Source organism: Panicum hallii, chromosome 6, assembly GCF_002211085.1.
Source record: "Panicum hallii strain FIL2 chromosome 6, PHallii_v3.1, whole genome shotgun sequence".
NCBI classification, from domain to species: Eukaryota; Viridiplantae; Streptophyta; class Magnoliopsida; order Poales; family Poaceae; genus Panicum; species Panicum hallii.
In genome coordinates this window covers 34234591-34256049 of record NC_038047.1, presented here as the reverse complement: position 1 = coordinate 34256049, position 21459 = coordinate 34234591, and the positions used below count along the sequence as shown (strand labels likewise).

At 41.2% G+C, this 21459-nt stretch overlaps 2 protein-coding genes and 1 non-coding gene across 3 annotated transcripts; all 3 read right to left on the bottom strand.

Annotated features, from left to right (window-relative positions):
* Positions 1–1131: 1131 nt before the first annotated feature.
* Positions 1132–1270, bottom strand: LOC112898644. The gene has a single exon (XR_003229905.1). It is a non-coding gene; the product is annotated as a small nucleolar RNA Z247 (small nucleolar RNA).
* A 3546-nt stretch (positions 1271–4816) lies between these two features.
* Positions 4817–9832, bottom strand: LOC112898015 (mitochondrial carrier protein MTM1-like). Its single transcript, XM_025966429.1, has 10 exons — positions 9407–9832; positions 9212–9286; positions 7980–8108; positions 7815–7874; positions 6991–7161; positions 6737–6830; positions 6482–6573; positions 6236–6385; positions 6022–6080; positions 4817–5511 (listed from the first exon to the last, which is right to left on the bottom strand). Exons 1-10 carry the CDS (start codon positions 9641–9643, stop codon positions 5382–5384), a joined length of 1197 nt encoding a protein of 398 aa, XP_025822214.1. The 5' UTR covers positions 9644–9832; the 3' UTR covers positions 4817–5381.
* Positions 9833–11342: 1510 nt separating this feature from the next.
* On the bottom strand, positions 11343–16886 carry LOC112898492 (hydroxyproline O-galactosyltransferase HPGT1). Its single transcript, XM_025966827.1, has 12 exons — positions 16413–16886; positions 15830–15893; positions 15681–15730; positions 15248–15441; positions 14456–14519; positions 14311–14383; positions 13812–13935; positions 13164–13251; positions 13005–13055; positions 12816–12887; positions 12583–12695; positions 11343–11771 (listed from the first exon to the last, which is right to left on the bottom strand). The coding sequence occupies exons 1-12, from the start codon at positions 16535–16537 to the stop codon at positions 11749–11751; spliced, it is 1041 nt and encodes a 346-aa protein (XP_025822612.1). The 5' UTR covers positions 16538–16886; the 3' UTR covers positions 11343–11748.
* Positions 16887–21459: the final 4573 nt, after the last annotated feature.

Here is a 21459-nt window from a genome sequence, read left to right as displayed (position 1 = left end):
TAAAGAGACGTTCAACTAAAGCTTGAAACTCTTGAAATTTTTGAAAAACTTCCGACTTAAATTTCAGAAGATATATCCAAGTAAATTTACTAAAGTCATCAATAAAGCTCACGTAATATTTTTTTCTACCAACTGATTCTGGCGCATCACCCCAAACATCAGAGAACACAAGTTCCAAAGGAAATTTTGAAGTACTAGATGACACAGGGTAGGGAAGTTGATGACTTTTGCCCTGTTGACATGCATCACAAACTGTTTCACTAGAGGATTCTCCTAAACATGGGAGATTATTGCTACTGATAACTTTTTTAACAATAGAGGAGGATGGATGACCAAGACGGCTGTGCCACCTTGACTCAGGTAGCTTGGTGGCGCTCATGGCTTGTTTTATTGAAGATGCAGGAAGAGGATATAGGCCTTTGTGACATCGTCCCTTAAGAAGTGTATTCTTCGTTGCCTGATCCTTGATCAAAAAGAAGTTGGGGTGAAATTCAAGAAAGGCTGAGTTATCAGTAGCAAGACGATGAACTGAAACGAGATTTTTCTTGGCTTGTGGAACATAAAGAACATTTTTTAGATGAATATCACGACTAGGAGTGTGAACAGTAGTATGGCCAATATGACTAATATCCATACCTGTCCCATTTGCTGTGTGAATCTGATCAGACCCATGGTACTTGTTCTTCATCGTCAGCTTTTCCAATTCGCCTGTCACATTGTCGGTGGCACCAGTATCCATGTACCAATTTGTGTCCACCCCATAAGAGTTTGTGGCCGCAGCCACCAATCTTTGATCTGGCACATAATCTTCTTCGAACCTGTGCCAACATTCAGCAGCAGTATGCCTTCTTTTGAAGCATACCTGACACAAGGGCTCTTCATCGGATGAAGCCCTTTGACTATTGTTGTAGTTACGGTTGGAGTTGTAGACACGACCACGCCCTTGGCGTCCTCCAGGGGTTCCACGACCACCATAGCCGCCGCGAATTCCATTGTTTCCTCGGCCTCCTTGCTGCATGTAGCCTCCACGAGACTGGCCACGGCCGCGGATATTTTTCCCGCGACCACGTCCGCGACTAGCTGCGTTGGCTGATCCTCCCTGGTTCCCTCCATAGACAAGATCCATACGAGTTTCAAAACTGAGGAGCTGTGAATAAAACTCACCAAGAGTGATTGACTCCACTCTAGTGCAGAGAGACGTGACGAGCGGATTGAAATCTTCGCCAAGCCCGGTGATGATGTACTCGATCAATTCTTCATCTTCTAGCGGCCTTCCTGCCGCTTTCATCTCATCGCCTAGGGCCTTCATCTTGCCAAAGTACTCCGCAACGGACGAACTCCCTTTTTGGGTAGTCGCCAATGCAATCCGTGTGTTCACGGTTCTTGCCCGCGTCTGTGATGCGAACATGTCTTCTATGATCTTCCATGCTTCTGCAGCCGTTGCACATGTAGCAACCTGCGAGAGAATGTCCTTGGACAGGGAATTAAGGAGATAGCTAAGGACCTGCTGGTCCGTTGCTTCCCAATCCTCCAGTGCCGGATTTGGCACTCTGATCTCCTTGTCATCGGCGCCTTTGGTGACAAGTTCTGCAGCGGGTGGTTGAGAGGCGCCGGTGAGGTATCCTTGAAGACGAGCACCACGTACTGCAGCCCGAACTTGCGCCTTCCATAGCGCATGGTTGGACTTCGTCAATTTCTCGGCAATGGGCTGGCCGAGAAGAAGATTGGAGGCGGCAGATGAGCTAGCCATGGCAGATGCAATCTATTTTGACTAGATGGCTCTGATTACCATGTAGAAATCAGAGGGCAGTAGGAAGAACGGTGTCGCCCTATCTTGGGTCGATGCACCGGCTGCGTGTTAATTCAATGATCGGAGAAAAGCCCTCCTCATGGCGTTACATATATACGTGAGACAATAGGAAGTTCGGTCAGGACTCCATTACAAGAAAATCTAATATTAACAATTCTATCTATAGGAGTCCTAGACCAATGCATATCCTTGTTGCTTCACGTTTACAATCAATGGAAACTTATCTAATTATAACCTTTCTTAACAAGTTGTACAGACAGAATGATGGGTAACACTCAGACCCTTGCATAATGGGACAAATTCTCCTTGATGGAAATGTTTCCAGTCCAGAAATAATTGCTAGGTATTGGTATGTCAATAAGTAATAATATATGAATTGCCATATTGATATATTCCTTCGACTAGATTTTCATGAAGACCCATCTCACTGAAACTGGAATGGGCACTATTGTCATCGGAATTTTGAAGTAGCCTATATCACACCACCATGTAAACCCCCACCCCCCCCCCCCCCCCCCACACACACACACACATCCCGTGTATCCATTTTAGAGGAATATTGTTTTCATGGATTTAAACTCCTGGTCTGTGTGATTAAGGCTAACACCTTTAAAGGTAGAACGAAACATCAACAGAATTATATAGTAACAATATATTTTATATTCCAATTTTTTTAAGATATGGAACTGTTTTACCAAATTTATTCAGGAACATCATCAATTAATGTTTTGCATTGATACCCAGCCACCAGACAAGTAACAAGTTCCAAAGCTTCTGGCAGTTCACCTAGCTTTCACTATACCCAGGTTCAAGTCATTATAAAAATATATCTACCGTGCTCAAGAAAGTATGGCTAACTCTACAGGCAAATAGATCGGTTCAATTGTAGTGTCGTGCAACATTACAGAAAACTGTGAATTTTAGGTTTCGTAATACTTCTAAGGGGGGAATTAGGAGTGCCCAAGAGTAATAGGCTAGATATTTCTATAGCACTAGGTTCTTGTACAAGGAAAAAATCGGGAACTTCTTGATGCCGATGTGGTGGGAAAAAGCATCAATAAACCTTTCAGCACCGCCGTGAGCTGGCACCTCCCACGGAGCACACACTTTGACCATCAAACTATGAAAACTAGAGAAATTTAGCCATCTAGCTACTTTGAAAGGCAACTTTACCCCTATATATATGTATTTCCTAAAAATAATAAAGTGCAGTTTAATCTCTAAAAATCCATAAATATCTCATCTTTATTCAAAACATAGAAAACTAGTACCAAACTTTTCCTAAAAGTATAATCTATCTTTTTTTGCGAAAAAAGAATAATCTATCTCTATTCATTCCTATTTGATTTTTGAATGTTAATTCTTCCTGTTGCTAGTTTATTGCTGGTAATCTTGACTGTTATTTGCTTGAAGTGTGTTTAGGTGATTATTTTATGTTGGTCGGATGATTAGTAAATTTTATGTTTGAAACTACTATATAGTCAGGCAATCAAAATGAAGTAAAGCGCTAGCCGTACAATGGCTAAAAGGGTCCATAAGTGGTGTAGCATTTGTGAGGTTAGTGTCAGCTTCGTGACCTTCCATATATCCGGAGTTCGTTAGATCCTTTTGGTCGATCTCCTGTTCAATAAGTACAAAACAATAATTTGAATAAATAATGGGCACAGCTGAGAGCAGAAAAATTATAGCAAAGGAACTAATAAGATACAAATAATAACTCTAAATAGAGCACTAATAGATACATTATATTTTGTAAAGATTTTGATGCAGGTTTAGAATGAACCAGTTGTGAAATTTTAATATTAGATCATATTTTTATTATTTTTAGAAAATACATATATAGGCAAAACCTGCTTCAAAACATGCTAAGTTCCTTGATATGTGCCAAGTCCATTGCGATTTCGGAGTGGAAGAAATTTCATATCATGGAGTGCTTGTATAAGGGAGAGAAAAAAAAACGAAAGGGCCATCCTCGATAAGCGATGCAAGTACAAATTACGATCAATTGTGCTTATAAATTTATCAAGTACTAGCAAACATAATTTATGCAACTGTAATTCAATCTCTTGGCACTATCCTTTCAGTGTTAGGCGACGTGCCCATCGCATTGAGGTGCCTGTGGTGACGTTGTCAATTTCAAGGATCTATCGGCTCATCAGTCTCCCGAAGGTGCTCATAGAGGTAGGGTTGTGTGTGTATTCGTATGGGTGAGTATGCGTGTGTGTATGTAAGCGTATGTATCTGTACTATGTTTTGAAAAATACTATCAAACATAAATTACGCAACTATAAGTCAAGTACCCTTCGTTGCCCTGATCTTGAATCTTGATGGTATGTATGCCAGTTCCATAAAGGTTCTTGTACTCTGCTACCGCAACTTATGATGAAATTGGCATTATACTTGGCTTCATCGAGTAGGAAAATACAAAAATTTAGGCACCTCAAATCGCAACTGAAAGCTTAAGCCTGATTGGAATAAGGAATCATGCGACAGAATAGATATAGAAAACTTCTTCTGTGGCACCATGGTGTTGAGCATCTATAACAAGTGGAGGATAATTCATTGGTCTGACAGCATGCTGCCATGAGCCATCCCTCCTTTTTCTTTTTGAATAGGAAGCATAACTAATTTCAAGATCGTCACGTCAAGATGATACACCAGCTCTCATATCCTATGTCGCCTCATCCGGAAAACTCGTGCAATGTTACTCCATCCAGCAAAGCGTGCAGTGAGAAACTCGATGCACAGGATAACGAAACATGTGCTGTGCATTCCAGACGCCTCCCAAGCTCAAGTGTGGCCTAGTGTGACGGCGGGTGAGGAATGCACGGAACGAAGGGCCCTGGCCGCTGGGGATGTACCGGCCACCGTAGAGAGTGGGCAGTTATTTGTAATGGCCAAAGCGAGAGTTGGCGTAAAATAGATCCCATGAAAAGTATCTCTATCATCATTTCCGGAGATACTTTTGTCACATGGTGCAAAGCTACACTCCAGATGCCATATACAAGTACCAAAGTTACGAAACCATTACGAGCTATTAAAGTTCGGAATCCAATAAAACATGTTGATCCACGGTCGTGCACGTAGAGTTTTAAATAAAAAACTATAAGCCAGCAACTACAAGCACGTTTAAAAGCTGACCTAGTCACGTGACAGGAAAGCTTTTTTTTCCAGACTAAAACATGCAAAACTTCTTCTGTAGTTTTGGTGGTATTATTGATCAGCATCAACCTGACTACACCTCCAACTACAGGGTCTACCTAAGTTAAACGAAGCAGCTTCAGCTCTGTCCAAAACATAACATAAGCTTGGACGATGGTCCAAAGCTCCGCCGGACAAAACTGGTGCCTGCTCCACCAAAACCAAAACTGAGACGGTATCTTAGGCTGAAATGGACTGCGTCCATGAAAAAGCCTTGTTGAGCGCTCGATGCTGAGTACTCTGATCTTTCCAAATGACACCTCGCCCTGCTGGTCCAATGCTTGGAGTAGCCAGAGGTACTTTCTAGGGAGTGGTATGTCTTGTCTTTACAGAGTCAAGAAGGGACTTCAGTCTTTTCGACAAATATGGGTCATGAGGCGTTCCTTTGATGAAGAGCATACTTGACAACCTCATAAAAGGAAACCACAATGCCAACTGATGGACCAGCACGAGCCACGCGTGGGCCAACCCCAGTGAACAAACCTTTCACGCCTCCAGACCTGCCCCAGGAAAGTAAATAATTAATACAACAAGCAGCAAAATCAATTACCGTATTGTGAACAGTCTTTTATCTTATTCTACTAAACTAGTGCCAAGACAAAATCATGGAACTATGCATAAACAATTTAGTTAGCATCTGATCAATTCTAATGGGCATAGGCCCTGGAAAATGAAGCAAAGACATGAGTAGGCTCTACAAGCACTACACAGATTTTTGTGTAACTACAAAATCGGGTTTTGATAACAGTTTCAAAGAATTCAAGGCTCAGGTCAGCTACAGCTCATATACCTGAGGTGAACCTAAATTGACACTGAAAAGAAGGCAAGACTTGGTAGTGACTATTAGGATGTTGTCAACAACATGGGAAAGCATAGCTCCACCAACCTATGCCCAACCGACCAAACCCATATCTTGTGTTCAAAACTCAAAAACCAACCCAACTAAAATAACAAATATACAATCCATCCAAAATGCTACTTTACTTTTTGGGGACGAGGTGTTTCCTTACCTCCATATCTCAGTTAATGTTTGCCGTGTAGTCATTCTCATTGCCTTCTCAGTATCCTTCTGAATTTAAAAAACAGGAAATAAGAAAAATGGAATGAGAAACAAGAAATGATAATAGGCAGCAATGAAGTAATGCAAGTATGCCACATACAAAACAGGCAGCAGATGAAAATAAATGGGGCATTAATATAAAGAGTATTCAATAGTACACGAACCTCTATCTGTCTCCTTGTTTTTGCAACATCCAGAGGGCATGTAGCACCAGCAGCAAGACTACCTGCTACAAAGCCAGCAGCAAAGTTTGCTCCCAATACACTAGCTGCATTGCCTTCTTCTCCAACAAGACCAAGCAGTTTTCTTCGAATCTACACATGGTGTAAACAATGTGAGATGCATGCCATGCAAGTGTGGCATGAATGCAGCCAATACTCGTATTAAAGACACAGAGAACAGACACTTACGGGCTCAAGAGTTGACCAGCATATACCAGAGAAAGGAACATCCCGAGCAAGTTGTGCACCCACCCCAGTCCACAGAACACGGTAGTTTTGTACTGTTTCAACATTCACAATCAGAACAATTAAGCAGTTTGAATCAAGGTAAAAATTTGAGAATTTGGCAGCTACCAAAATGAAAATAGATGGCATGTAGATGCTGACATGCCATCCAATTAAAAGGATAATTTACTAGTCACAGAAACAGATAAACCAACATACCACTCTGACTCGAACTTGCAAGTGGCGAGAGAACACCAACTAAGGTTTTCCACATTCCAGGAGGCTTTACACCAGGGCGAAATTCTTTATACGCCTGTTACCACAGAGTAGTAACCATTTGATACACAGGAATAATTTGTGCCCAGAAACAATGATCTGAGATGAATGCATTGCATTGCGAGACATAATAACTAAATTATAAATTATTGATCTAACATGAGCCCATATATGAAACACTCTAGATGGAGGTGTACCTGCATACGTGTCCTTGCTAGCTCAATTGGGGAACAAGCAATACATGCTAATGAACGTGCAACTGATCCTGCTACTAGCGGGGTATATGGTGTCAATCCTGGAGCATTACTTCTTGTGAAATCCTCAATCCAGTTGCGGAATATATCATAGCAAGGCAAGTATATTCCAACCTGTTTATGATCAAGAAAATTAACAGGGGACACCCAAAATAACATGGATTTAGAACATTATATTGTGCCATGGGCTTCATTTACAGCATTGGAATTATTTGAACATACAAAGTACTATTCCAAAGTACAAATTAGTCTATGAGATAAGTCATGAAACCACAAATGCCTCCAGCTACAAAAAAGAATTATCCATATCTCAACAGAATAAGCATAAAATGGACTAAATTAAATCTCTATCTCTACTATTACTAAAGCAAGCAATGATTCTTTGGTCCATCAATAGGAGTTCTAATCGGAATCCGGGTGACCATATGTTGAGTTAAGGGTCCGAAACCATTTAGAATTAGCACTTGGCGAGTAAAATAGAAAAAGACTGAAGTCCTTGACCGACACGTACTATGATAATATAAAAAGTACATATGGTGTATAATATATACATTTTTATATACTAATCAATATATTTATATGCTTTCCCGTAGCAACGCACGGGCATATTTGCTAGTTCAAATCTAAGTGCAAATGAAATGAATAATTCAAATGGGACAAACTGAAACTAAAAGATGTTCCGCACACTCTGAAACAGCATAGAACATTTGAAGTTTTAAAAAGAAGGCAGTGACCAGCACAACCGAATGTAGAAAAAGAGAGCTCACAGTTGGTACAGCTAATGCCAAGCCTGCATTTGTTCCTCTCCACAATCTACTGAATCCCTCCTGAAAAACAACCAGTTAAGCACCGTTGTGAGTCTTATGCATCCCCCATATATTGCCACTTACTTAAATGAGAGATACTAACAAAAAGAATTGACACTGAATTACCTGTCTAACTACTTTCAAGAATACATCAAGTGTTCCCTTGTACTGGAAGCAATCAGGAGGGCAAACAGGCTCGCTTCCGAATATGTGACCACGAGTGCATGACGGAGAACATCTGAATTCAGACAGGATCTGGAAACATTGAGACACATCAGCAGTTATTCAGACAGGTCTATGACATGAATTTGAGGGTCAAATTCATAAAAAAGGCATCAGCCTGTTGACTAATGACACTATGCATCAAAAGCCTTTATACCAATGGAACTTTTTTATAATATAAAGAACATCGCAGTTTTTCATTGAAATCATGATCAGGGATTCAACATTTTTTTACTTGTCCATATTCCTTAAACTAAGGAAGGATGCACAACACAACCCTACGTTTTTCAATGGGATACAGCAAGGGCTTCAATAAATGAGCCATCATCTGCACCAACTTCAAAAATTTGGTTATCTACACATACAAGATATAAAATTGGTTGCATCCAAAGATCACAAGCTTACTTCTATCAATCGGCAGTACAGTTGGACCACACAGCGATCTTATAGCGCACTAGCCCATCTACCAAAAACCAACATAATATAACCAAATCTCACGTTGTGCAACCGGTGAACACCCCTAACGAACTATCCATGCCTGCTTGTTGAGCAAGCAGTTTAAGTAAACAAACTCAGAAGACCCATGCAATGCAACTGATTCAGGTTGGTAAAGCTACAACATACAAACGTGTACCCACTGAACACCCTTAAGGAATCCTATATACATGTATTTTAAACAAGCAGTTTAAGGAAATGAACTCAGAAGAACCTATGTAGTGCAGCCAATTCATGTTGGTAAAGCAGGCAGCTGATCACAAGCACAAACACAAACCAAGCCGGCATTTTAATTGCCCTTGAACCCACAAATGAAATCATAACCATGACCCGAAATCTACTTACTTTTGCCCCAAACAAGCAGAATAGCAACACTATGCTCAAGGGTGAACATCAAGGCAAACATTTGGATCACATCACTGGCTCATCCAATCCAACAATGATCATACCGGAACTGCGCATACACCTCCAGAACCAGTAGCACCATTCGGCATTCTACCCTAGTCTAATCACCGCCAAACCCATAAAAACCGCACACGATTGGATCACCCGCACTCAAATCCGAGCTCAGGAACCGAGCCAGCCACCACCAAATCCCACCCCCCCCCCAACGCGATGCAGAATGAGATCGGGCTCCTCACCGCATCCGGCCCGAGCGCCGCCACCTGGGGAGGGTAGTGGTACAGCACCCCCGCCGCCTGCGCCTGCAACCTCGTCTGCATCGGAGAAGAACAAGAGACGCGTTTAGCCACCAAACCTGGCGCGGGGAACACTCGCCCACGACGGGGGAGCTTGGGGGAGAGGGAGAGGGGGGGTGCCCGGGGGGGAGGACCGACCTTGGCGACGTCGAGGGGGTTGACGATGATGGCGGAGACGAAGGCGGCGCCGGCGGCGGAGAGCGCGCGCTCGAACATCCCGAGCTCCTGGTCCGCCCCAGCGGCCGGCGCGGGGCCCGAGGGGGACGGGGAGGGGGAGCCCTGGTGCGACGGCGAGACGGCGCCGCCGGTGAGGTCGACCCGCGAGGCGGCGGCGGTCATCCAAGTGGGGAGGGAGCCCCTGGAGCAACCCGCCATGGCGCCGGCCTGGCGTGCGGGGACCCTAGCCTGGCTCGATCGGGGGGAGGCGGGTGGCGGTGCGGCTGCGGCGTCCTCCCTTCCCTCTTCTCCCTCTCCCTCTAGGAGGAGGCGGCGGCGGCTCCTCCTGGAATAGAGGAGGCGGAGGGGACGGGGGACACGGAGGCTTTGGGGTCGCTTTCTAGAGGGCCGAGCACGATCGGCGTGTAGGTTTTTCTCGTGGGGAGGGGTCGTGTTCAGCCTCCATCTTAGATTTGGACCTTGGACAGAAACGTCTTTGAATTTGAAGTTGTTTATCTTTGAATTTGGTGTACTTCTTTTTTCTATCATGAATCATGATATTAGATCTAGCATGTAATTAACCAGCAGTATTTATGGAGTAACTAATATTTTTTATTAAATTCACTATCGGTAGTTGGAACCATTGATTATAGCAGCTAGCCACAGCAGCTGCTGCCAACTTACACTTGGTTATAAGTTGCACGTGCAGCTAAATGGTTACGTTGCATAGCTACAGCTAGGATGAACGATCAAACCTTATATGAGTTTAATTTTTTAACATACATTAACAAAACATCCTATTTTTATTAAAAATTCAAGCAATTATCTTTCTTTTTTCTAGCATAATCCTCACTTCTTATGTTTGGATCCCACGACCTATCTAGTAGTATTAGATTATTCCTTCATGACCATTATGTGTTTACTATTTATATATTTTTCATTATACCTTGTTTGCATGTTGTAGAAGTTATTTGATAGCCATGGTATTATAATATGCCTTTTGTTTCCTCTAGCTTATCGCCAAATAAACACATAAATCTATCACAAAACATGCAATGAATTGTGCTGTCAACGGTGAGCATATGGAAGCATGTTAAGCTCTCCCAAATGGCCCCTTGTACATAGTACATGTACAGTCAGAATCATGTATTAAAGATTTTCTAGATGTATTTGGGAACCAAAATAATCATTTGGTTCTGTTACTGTTAATAATCATCTAATCATGCCAGTCATAACCAATTCCGTTGCTGCAGCGATGTCTTCATACTACAGACAAAAAAAGAAATTGACAAATGGGAACCAAGATGACTAAATGAAATGAGAGACCAGACAGCTTTCTTGCCCAACAAACCAGAGTATTTGGCCCGTTACTGTGCATCACAGGTCAACTCATCACAACACCACTGCAACTGTCAGCTGCAAAAAATACTAGACCAACGGGGAAAAAAACCTAAAATGCCTTCATCTATTTCGTTGTAACCTGAAAAAAAATCTTACAGTTTTTCAGATCCTCGTCAACTTGTTCCAGGTTTGGGATTTTATAGGATTTTTCCAAAAAAATTCTGCAAGAAATAGTATGATTTCAACAAGTGTTGGGAATAGCTCACGGTTTGAGCAGGACCTTCAACTTTTCTACTTGTCTGTTAAACGTGTTCCACTATTCTTTCAAAAAAATATCGAAGAATAAGTCTTGCATTTAAAGATATGCAAGACTTCCACGCAATACAGTCTACAAGACTACAACAGTGGCGTGAAAGGACATATGAATGTTTTTGTGTATGGTCTAAACAAGCAGAGAATCGTACGGTACAGTGGTGCATGACATATGCTTCACTTCAAAAGGGTATCCTTATGTATGTATATCAAAATTCACGACCATGGTAAATTGGTAACAAAGTCTAAAGGAACACAGGACATGTATTCTATGGAGCAAAAATAATTTCATGAATTGTTATTGATTTCTGTCACTCCAACAATGGCAGTGTCTGTCAGAGAAAGAATGGTATGGGCGGCATCTACAAATGGCAAGCAAAACCAGAATACAATCCGCAGATGGTTTTAGTTAGAACTCACTCATGATTCTAGTATTGTGGTCTTGCAAAGAAAATATGCAAGACCTTTCCTTTGGAAAAACAAGGTATTTGATTTGGTATGAACTGGCACAAGCTTCCTCCAAAGGATGCAACAAAAAGTGGCAGAAGAAAAACATTTTTTTGTCCATGCAGATCCCATCTCTTCTCCGCATATTGTATGTATCGTCCACCACACACCACACTAGTGAGCCTAACACACTGTTTGCAAAATTCTTTCTCAGCAATCGTTCATCATAGGGCCGAACACATCGCACCTGCAAAACAATTTTAGTAGTTAGCCACTTAAAAGTATCTGGAGTTTTGGGTCAAATGACCACCAATTAATTCAACAACTACATACACAAACTTAATACACAAAAAAATAGCAGATCAAATGCATAATGTATCCCCAATCTCAAATGTCTAGTCTGCACTGCCTTTGGCTATGTCATTTATTATCCACCATCCTTTCAGTTAAATAAAGTTAACAAGCCACATATCATAATGATTGGGCCGCAGATTTAGAATCTAACCAGGACCCGAATTCGAAGATTATTGTGGAAAAGCAGTGCACATGCAGCATGAAAATAGCCAGCTGTTTCTGTTGTCTGCTAAGCCTTGACACCATTGCCCAGTGTCCAAAACATAAGCAACCCACAATTTGGCAAACCTTCTATGGTATATAGACAGCTTTATGAGATGGTAAATCTCAGCTGATCACAAACAGCTAGCTCTAGCCCATTCATCATGGGAATTTGTAATACAGAATATATGCTGAAGCACAAGCTTTAGCTTTAGTATTCTTAGGACATTAGCTCCTTACCAAATCTTGGTCACAATTGTAGCAACTACAAGGTATATAATGTTGAAATAGCTTATAGTTCTATTCTCTATCTTGCACTTCTCTTACAAGAAACTTCAAGGAAACTATGCAATTTCTCCACTCATGTAAACCTTGCAGTTTAAGTACTCACAAGCATACTGACTGTCCAATACATGTTCAAAAATCAGGAGAATCTGACAAACATATCAACAGAAAGGAACTAATATCAAGGTCAATAGATGTCACACGTGAGGCAGACAAACCTGAGGGCCATGACGAACAGCACAATTTTGCTTCATTTACATGCTTCACACCAAGTCCAATCATCCACGATCCTACACTAACATCATCATGGGCATATGTCCGGAGAACAGACCTACATCATAAAAAAGGATCCATCAGAAGCATTACATATTAAAACATTATTTTCATGCCTGCTTTTCAGATCCTTGTTGGAGAAGGATATAGAATTTGTGCATGGTATAAGGTTGCATACCTGTTTATAGAAATGAACTGAGCTACAGCCCTAGATATGACAAACATTTCACCAGAAGCATGTCGGAAGTACCTATTATTTGATAAATGGAAATAGATGAGTCGCAGCAGTAATTGATTTGCATGTTAAATCTAGTACATACAATACATGTAATAGGAGAGTTAATATTGCTAAGACAAGCATACTTACGATTTCCCATCCCCAAATTTCCACCAGTCTGGTTCATACCACTTGTGGGTTCTGTTTTAAAGGAAGCACTTAGATTAGTTTGTGAAACAACGATACAGAACTCCAAATGCGAAAAAAAAGAAGACCAATTTCTGAAAAGGAATTATTATAGACACTCACGAGTCAGAAAAAACTTCACCAGATTTCATACAGCCTATATAGACACGGGGTTTGTCCCAGTGAGTTTCAAGCATTGCACTCAAAGTATCTGCAGAAACACCACATGTTATTCTGTGTTTTAAGTGAAAATCCTGTAAATATTTCAGTACCACTTCTACACAAGGCTACAGGCAATGAAGCTAGAGGCAATCCAATATTCTACAACATGCAGAGCATTTTTACAGGCATGTGAAGTTCAAAAGACTAGCAGTCATCATGTCGCAAGCAGAGCCAGAAAAATGTCAATAGCCTTTTGGAAATCTCAGTGCACAGCGCTAATTTCCAGACCTTCCAATTTGAAAAGTTAGAACTTACAATCCCATATTTGTGCTTAAAGCTTTACTGGTTTTAATCTGGTTTAGTTTTCACCATGTTTTCAGAAATGTTGGTGGTGACAACTAGTAGTGTTGAAAAACAGTTTCAATGATTTCACTGGCGTATATTGGTAAGTGTTAAAAACCTGAGCCGAATCTCGGGATGATACTCGGATAAAACAAGTATTTGGAACATAGAAGTAGCATAGATCCTAAAAAATTATACCATATATCGAATAAAATGCAAGCCTAATACAAAGCAGCTTAAACTTAATAGATGGGCAGATGCACATACCAACATTTATGTATATATCATCATTGACCTTGGCATAAAATGCAGCATCGAATGTCTCTGCGGCATTAGCAAAGAAACTTTTTGTCTTCTTAGGGAGTTCTTCATCAGACTCTATATGATCATCCTGCAATGCTATTTAATAATCAATAACTAAAAACAGATCAACAGGACAAGCAAAAATAAAAGTAGTTTTATTATTATTATTATTATTATTATTATTATTATTATTATTATTATTATTATCACAACCCTCAACATCTATTTTCCATTATATCAAACCTTTTATACTAAAAAATTCCAAAGGAATTGTACCAAATTACTAGGCAACTATTAATTGGTCAGGTATTTCAAACAGCACATAATGCACATAAAACGAGGAACAAGAATATATGAAATCTTCATTTAACATTAACAAAAGCTTAATGAGCACAAAAAAGAAGAAGGTATCACTGAGATCCATCAACTTAGTGTTACAGATTCAATTGTTAAATCAGCTTACCAAGATCAAGAAATCCTTGGTGCTCCTATTTTCGTCATCAATCTCGCTGTCAAATGTATCTCCTCGATTTGCACTATATAGAAGAGAACTGTCAAATATCTAGACTTCATATGTTCATTCCAGTAGGGCAATGAATATCCAATACCTTCTTCCAACTATAAAACGTACTACAATGCCTTTTTCTTCTTCTAGTTTCTTCAGCATTGAACCTGTGCAGAGAAGTAAAATTAAATCTCATAGGTAAGTGATAATATTCTACACAACAGTTGGTCAAAAAAAATAGTGGAACAAACATTAAATTTGTATTCATCGACAGAAGTGATCTGAAAACATTAGTTTAAAGAAAAGGTACCACAACCATAGGACATCACAAGAATAATGAAAACTACATCATTTGTTTCTAAACTCACTCAACTACCTATGAATTTCAAATGGCTAAGGTCGAATGATGTTAACTTTACAATAAGCAGCGCTGCATCCAAGTCTTCCATACTGCAATGGCCAATCTTCAGAATACGATGTAAAACTATACTGCTTTACCGATTTTCAATGTTAGGTGTCAACACAATACTCAAAACAAACTACTTATGCATACCTATCTGCCTTTGTGCAGAATACTATATAGCATCTATCACAATTTAGTGCAAGTCCTGGGGGTGACTTTTTCAGGCAGATACATCGAAGGAGAAATACATTGGCAGACATTCTGATAATTGGCATAAATAAAAGTTTTGTCCAACTGTAATCCATCTAATGGTAGAAGCAAGCGTTCTTATTTTAAGGCACCATAAGCACTTTCTTAACATAACTATTAGAACTGAATTTCCAAATCTAAGTATCACTACTGTCTTTTATAGAATTACAAAAATTGTAATATGAGTGCATGTCAGAACACCAAAAAGGTAGACATAAGAGAAATGCAATTATAAAATTGTACCTGTTGGAAGCCATGATTTCCTGACAGCATCACGGTAGTTTTTCCGTCCGAAGCTACTCATTATTCCAATAACAATCAGTGGCTTCTTTCTAGAATGAGTTCCATTTGTCTCAGGGGTATACTTCCCTACAAAACCTTCATGCTTTGCTACAGCCAGCTCCATTTCAAGTGATGCCAACCTCTTCCCTTGCTGCCTAAAAGATGACGATTACACAGAAAGGATTACTACAGCTCCAAAATTTTCATACTATAACAAATTCTGTATGTTTGGACCACCGGCTCTAATTTATCACCAAACACTAAAATTCATACTTTTAAATGCATTTAAAAAATTGTTAGATTGTACATTGAAAGGCAATATCAACATATTACTATTGTTCGAAAAAATATCGACATATTACTATGACCTCAAAGGTTAGAAACTAAGAATTACCTGCATGCAACAACCTTCAAGGTATCATCCACAGATATAGCCGATTGTCCCTGAATCGTGTACACAAGACAGTTAATGGGGCTCTTAACTCAGCAGCACATGTGGATAGTTGCACTAGAGAACATAAGGGCCGGATCGCAGGTGCCTACCTGGCCTGTTCGTCTGTCAAGCTCTTTAATGAGGTAAACTCTGTTCTGAGCATCCTGCCACAATCTGAAATTCCAGAGGTCAATAAATTTTCCTCTACTTCTCTACAAACAGTAAAAGGCCAAAAAAACGAACCGTTTGTACAAACGAACAGAAAAGGTCTCTAGATTTTCAGTTAATGTAGCAACCAAATCAAACTAAGATGCCCAATAACTAAGTTGGTATTCAAATACAGCAAGAAAAGGAATACTCCACGCATGAACTGCGACACTGCAAGATCGGAAAGCTGCAAAAACAAGCACTAGCTTCGCAACAAAATTTGAGCGTACAGTGGATTCCGCCAAAGGATTGAATACTTCAGTGGTAATTCTCGAATGCGCCAATGGCTGGATCAAACTTTTCCCAGCAAGATCACCCTACGCAGTACAACCCAAGTATTTCTCCCGCCAGAGCACCACAGGGATCTAGACTTTCCCCACCGGCGATCGCAACACACGCCAGCCAAACAATTCGAGAGAAGAACAGCAGCAAGCGAGCATTTCCACGAGAGGAGACTAATGCGGCGAGCGGGCGGGGCGGACTCACTGGCCGGCGACGTAGAAGGAGGCCATGGTGGCGAACATGGCGAGCATCATGGCGGACATCGGCGACCGCAGCGCCCCGGCGGCGGACGGCGCGGCACGCCGCGCGGGCCCCTCCCGGATCTGCATCGGGATCTCGAGCCCGCCGCCCTCCCCCCGGATCCCTCACGCCGGCTCGCGCCGCCCTCAGCACGGGCCAGCCATGGGCCCCGCCGCCGAGATCTCCGGACCGCGTCCACCAGTCCCCCGGAGGCCCTGGGTTCTGGAAGGTTCTAGAACCCGCCGCGGGGGGAGCTGCTGGTGGCGCGGGGGGAGCGAGGGGTGGACGAGCCGGCCGGTTGGTGCTTTACGAACGGTTTCGGTGGTTTTTCGCTTGCAGCGATTTGGAATTTGGATGGAGAACCCTATGAAAGCCGTGTGAGGCGAGGAAGGAGACGACAGAGAATGATTTTGTGCGAGTATTTTGTCTGCAGGGGCGGCAAGAGAGGGACAAAAATAGTAACGTAGTACTCGAAAAGGATACGGTGTTTATGGATGATCACCATCTCATTTATTAGTACTATATTTTCTTACGTATATATGGTGAGATTTTATTGCTTACCGTGAGAATAACTTAATAATATACATTATTGATAAAAAGATAAAATGTAAAATTTCCAAACACAAACCATTAGGTACTAACTAGTGCTTTTTTCTATAAGAATATACTCCTATCGCAAAGGTGTATGATAGTATAAAAATAATTAGAGGTACACCTATTGCAAGAGTATACAATATTTACAATAAAGTATAAATATTTATAATAAACTTACAGCACTGTGTATTCTAATTCCTCAAAAATCATTGTGTACCTAGTTAGGTGAATAAAATTTTACTTGTACTATAAGTAGATCGGAAAAAATTCATTCTATAATAAATTATAAGCTGGTACATTATTCAATTAATTGACATGATGTATATGTACATTTCGTACTATATTTGTACACCAGCCATTATAATTTAGATGTTGTACATGCATATTACTTTTACAAGTTGATGGAAAAATGATTCACGAATAATCCTTTCAATTTTAGAACAAATTTGACTAGTCTTAATCTATGAGTTAGCGATGAAATTTGGTCTATTTTAATATACAATACTTCATCCGATGCTTAAACTAAATTAATTAGTTTATACTAAACTGGCTTGCTTGTCCTAATCATTATATATTTGAGAACAGAGGTAGAAATATAAATTGTTTTATTTTAAAGAAAAAATTTATACACATGATAGTGGTCTTCCCAGCTAATAAAAATCATTACTCCGATTGACCTAATTGTTATTTTAACTTAAGTTGTATTCCCTCTATTCCAAACTGTAGGTCGGTTTAGCAAAATCTATGTATCTAGACATAATGTATATTTAGATGCATAACAAAATCTATATATATCTAGATTTGCCAAAATAATCTATAATTTAGAACGGAAGAAATATATCAAAAGAGTTCTTAAGACATCTAAACATTTTCAAACCTCCTAACCATAACTTTGGTTTGCTAGTCTTACTCTCTTAACCGGTCTCTAATAATTTATGGACCCGGCTAACTTACAACTGGCTGTATGATGATGATGCTAAGGTCATGCATGGACCTCATCATGACATCTTGTATTGTCGATTAAAACTATTATTTATTTCCGCTGCATTTGAACTCTTAAGAACTTGTTTTATGATTTTCGAACTTAGTTTGTAATAATAATTCATATTGAACTCTCTGATGTAAAATTTGTGGATTGTTGTAATCTCTGGGCTCACCTTCCTAGGGGTTGTATGTATGTATTGTTTCGATCAAAATTTCAGTGGTTGCATTGGGATGTTACCCGACAGACCAATGAATTACTCTGTTTGAGGTGTGTGTTAGCCGGATTGCCTGTATGTATGGTGATGGTTAGCGCATTTGAGCCAGATTAATTTAGGTGGTTCTGCCACACTAGCTGCAGTCCGTCGTTAGCTGGGGCACTCTCCTTGAAGCTGCAGCATTTTCCTATTGCCATGCTAGAGTTATTTGTGTTGCTATTGATCTTGTCAACTTCAACTGCACTAGTCGGGAGCTCCGGCAGCTTTAGCCTTGCACGTCTATTATGGGCGTTGCCTAATTTCTTCACTGTTGCGCTCTGTTCTGCTGATAGAGATGGAGGTTGAACTTCTAATGGAGTGAAATCTTTGAATGCATCCGATTGTATTCTTTTTAGCCTCTTGCTGAGTGGAATGAAATCTTCATTTTTCATCCGTAGATGGTGCATCACAAGGATAGTCTCCATGGGCGGGTTCATCCATGGGTGGTGCGTCATCGGGGGCGTCTCCGTGGTCGGATTCATCCTCAGGGTCCAATCCAAAGCTCTCATCATCGCTACTCGTATAGTCAGGTTCATCTTCATCATCTCCATAGTCAGATTCGTTTTCTTCTTCATAGTCTAAATCTTCGTCAGTGTCATCGTCTTCTTCATGATGATTCACTGCCCTCTTCCGCTTGGATCTTCTCAAACTTGGTCTAGCTGATTGTTCTACTGCAGCCATTTCTTGGATGAATGTGCCTAGCACCTCTGTTGTACCGCTGAGAGCTTTGCTTAAAATCTCGCTGTCACACCATAAAATATTTAATTTTAGGATGTAAATATCTTTTAGAACGTGTTCATCCATCTTTAGGATTTTTCGAGAATTTTCCAGATTTTTCTGGAAATTATTCTCTTTTTCCGTAGAGCTAAATCCATTTATTGGAAAGTTCTAAAATCTTTTCTCAAATCCTAAATATTTTATTTGGATTCCTCGTATCCCAAATTACCTTCCGAGTTTTCCTCGGAATTTTTGAGATTCTTCTGGATATATTTTTCGTGGTTTAAAAGATTTATATGGACTTTTCTAGATTTATTTTAAGCTTAAATATATGTTTTGAAAAATATTTCTATTTTGATATCAAATCCTCATCGTAGTTGGACGGATCCGTTATATCACCATTCTCCCTTTTTACTCAGTCATATTTAACATCCTATAATTTCCATTCAAGTTTCCTTGTCTCTAATCCTTCATCTTGACCAGACCTTACTCGAAACGGAACCGTAGCTTGAATTCAGCATTCTTTTTTTTCGATGGTGCTCCGCTGTCGTAACTACCATCAACTCGGCCTGATCCCTTCCTTCTCTTTTTCGCGCTCTCGAATAGCTCGTTCGTGTTCGACTAGCACTGTCAGCTCGTTTTCATGTTTCGGCCCATAACCGAACTCGCTCGCCATTCTAGTCTCGCTGCGAGGTCGTTTCCTCCTTTCTTTACCTCTTCCTTCCTCTATTTGCTCGCTAAATTATGGGACCCGCTCGTCAGCCCAATCTTGTTTCTCCCGTGGGCAATCCGAACTCAAGGACGAGTCCCAGCCCGATGCGCCGCCTCGTCCCTGCTTGCCAAAACCCAGGCCTTCGCGCCCTATAAATTCTGCATCGCTAGCCCTAGCTTTTCCCCGTGCCCCCTGCTGCTCGCACTCCACCTCCCAGCGCCGCCTTTCTTCCTGTGCCCTACCCCTACGAGCCCTCGCGCCCCCTGCAGCCAGCACCACCGTCGCCCTCCCCTACGTCGCCTCCCGCGCGCCCCTGTTGCCTCTATCCCCCGCGACACACCTGCCCCAGAGAGCCGCCGTCGCCCTTCTTCCCCTGCGCCCTACTGCCTCAGCCGCGCCTAGCTCTTCCTCCTGCTGCCGTGCCACTCCTGCCCCTGCGCGCCCTACCCTTCTCCCGAGCGCCGCCGCCCGGAGCCTTCGTCTCGCGCCCCAGCAGTGCTCCTCCACGCCCTGCGCCCCTGTAACCGCGCCCTGGCCCTGCTGCAGCCGCGCCTTCTCGCTGCTGCAGCGCCAGACCTGCCCCTCTGCGCCGCGCTCCTCCACACCCAGCGTCGCGCCTCGCCTCCCCCTGCGCCTCCTCTTGGGCCGCCCCTGGTGCCCAGCGCCGCCACCATGAACAGAGGTGTCGCCACCTCTTCTCCAGCGAAATTCGACCACCACGATGCATCCTCGCGGTAAGTAAGGTATGGAATCGAATCCCCTCGTCGTCCTCTTTCTTTTGCCTCGCTCTGGGGATTTGGAAAACAGTGGCCGCCGGCCACCATTGGGGCCGTCTCGAGCTTTTTGCAATTTAGCCCCCTGAAAATCTTGTAACACCTGCAGTTTTTCAGGTGTCTTGTAAAATTTGCAGAAAACCCCCTGGATCTATTACATCTTTTCAACCCAACCCCTCTCATGGTATTTTTCAGATCTAACCCTAAAGTTTTCCTAATTTGCGAGCACTATTTTCTATGTCTTGCAATTCTTTGTGCTAGCCCCTGAAATCTATAGTTAATTACGTATAGGTCCCTATAAGCTTGTTTCATGTGTAGTTTCCGCGTTTTAGATCTGTTTCGATCCGTTCTTTTTGCGTTAGTCTTCTAAAACCCTAAGCTATCATTTAGTAGTGCTGTTGTACCATAATTTCTATTTTTCAAACTAAATATAGATTTATTTTGATTAATATCCTCTCATCTAGTTTTTCCAATTAAAATCCAATTAAGTCTTAACTCCGGTTTTCTTAATTAATGTTAATTTGATTAATATCAACTTAAATGTATTTTAGTTATAATTTGTTTAGTTCAACACGAACCATAAATTTCGACGTTTAGATGCTCTCACCAGTTTTTCTTTCTAATTGTTTAATTCAAATAATTCGTACATAGACAATCATATATAAAATTTGACTAAGTTCTACTTCATCTTTATAAATGCAAATATAATATGAGTTAATTATAGTCGGGGATATTCTCTTTTGAATATATTTTACATTAATTTTTTAAATTAAAATAAAGGAAGCTTATACTTCTTTTGTCTCTTTATAACATAAATCTTTCGATAGCTATTTCTTTTCTATTGTAGCTCCGTTTTCCATCTTTCGTTCTCGTGACCGTAGCAGAGAGCTCTAACCTTTTATACGCTCTTTTAAAGCTTTCCTTTTATTTGTTGTATCTATTCTTAGTCGTTCTTATTTGTTTGCTTGCTTGTATGC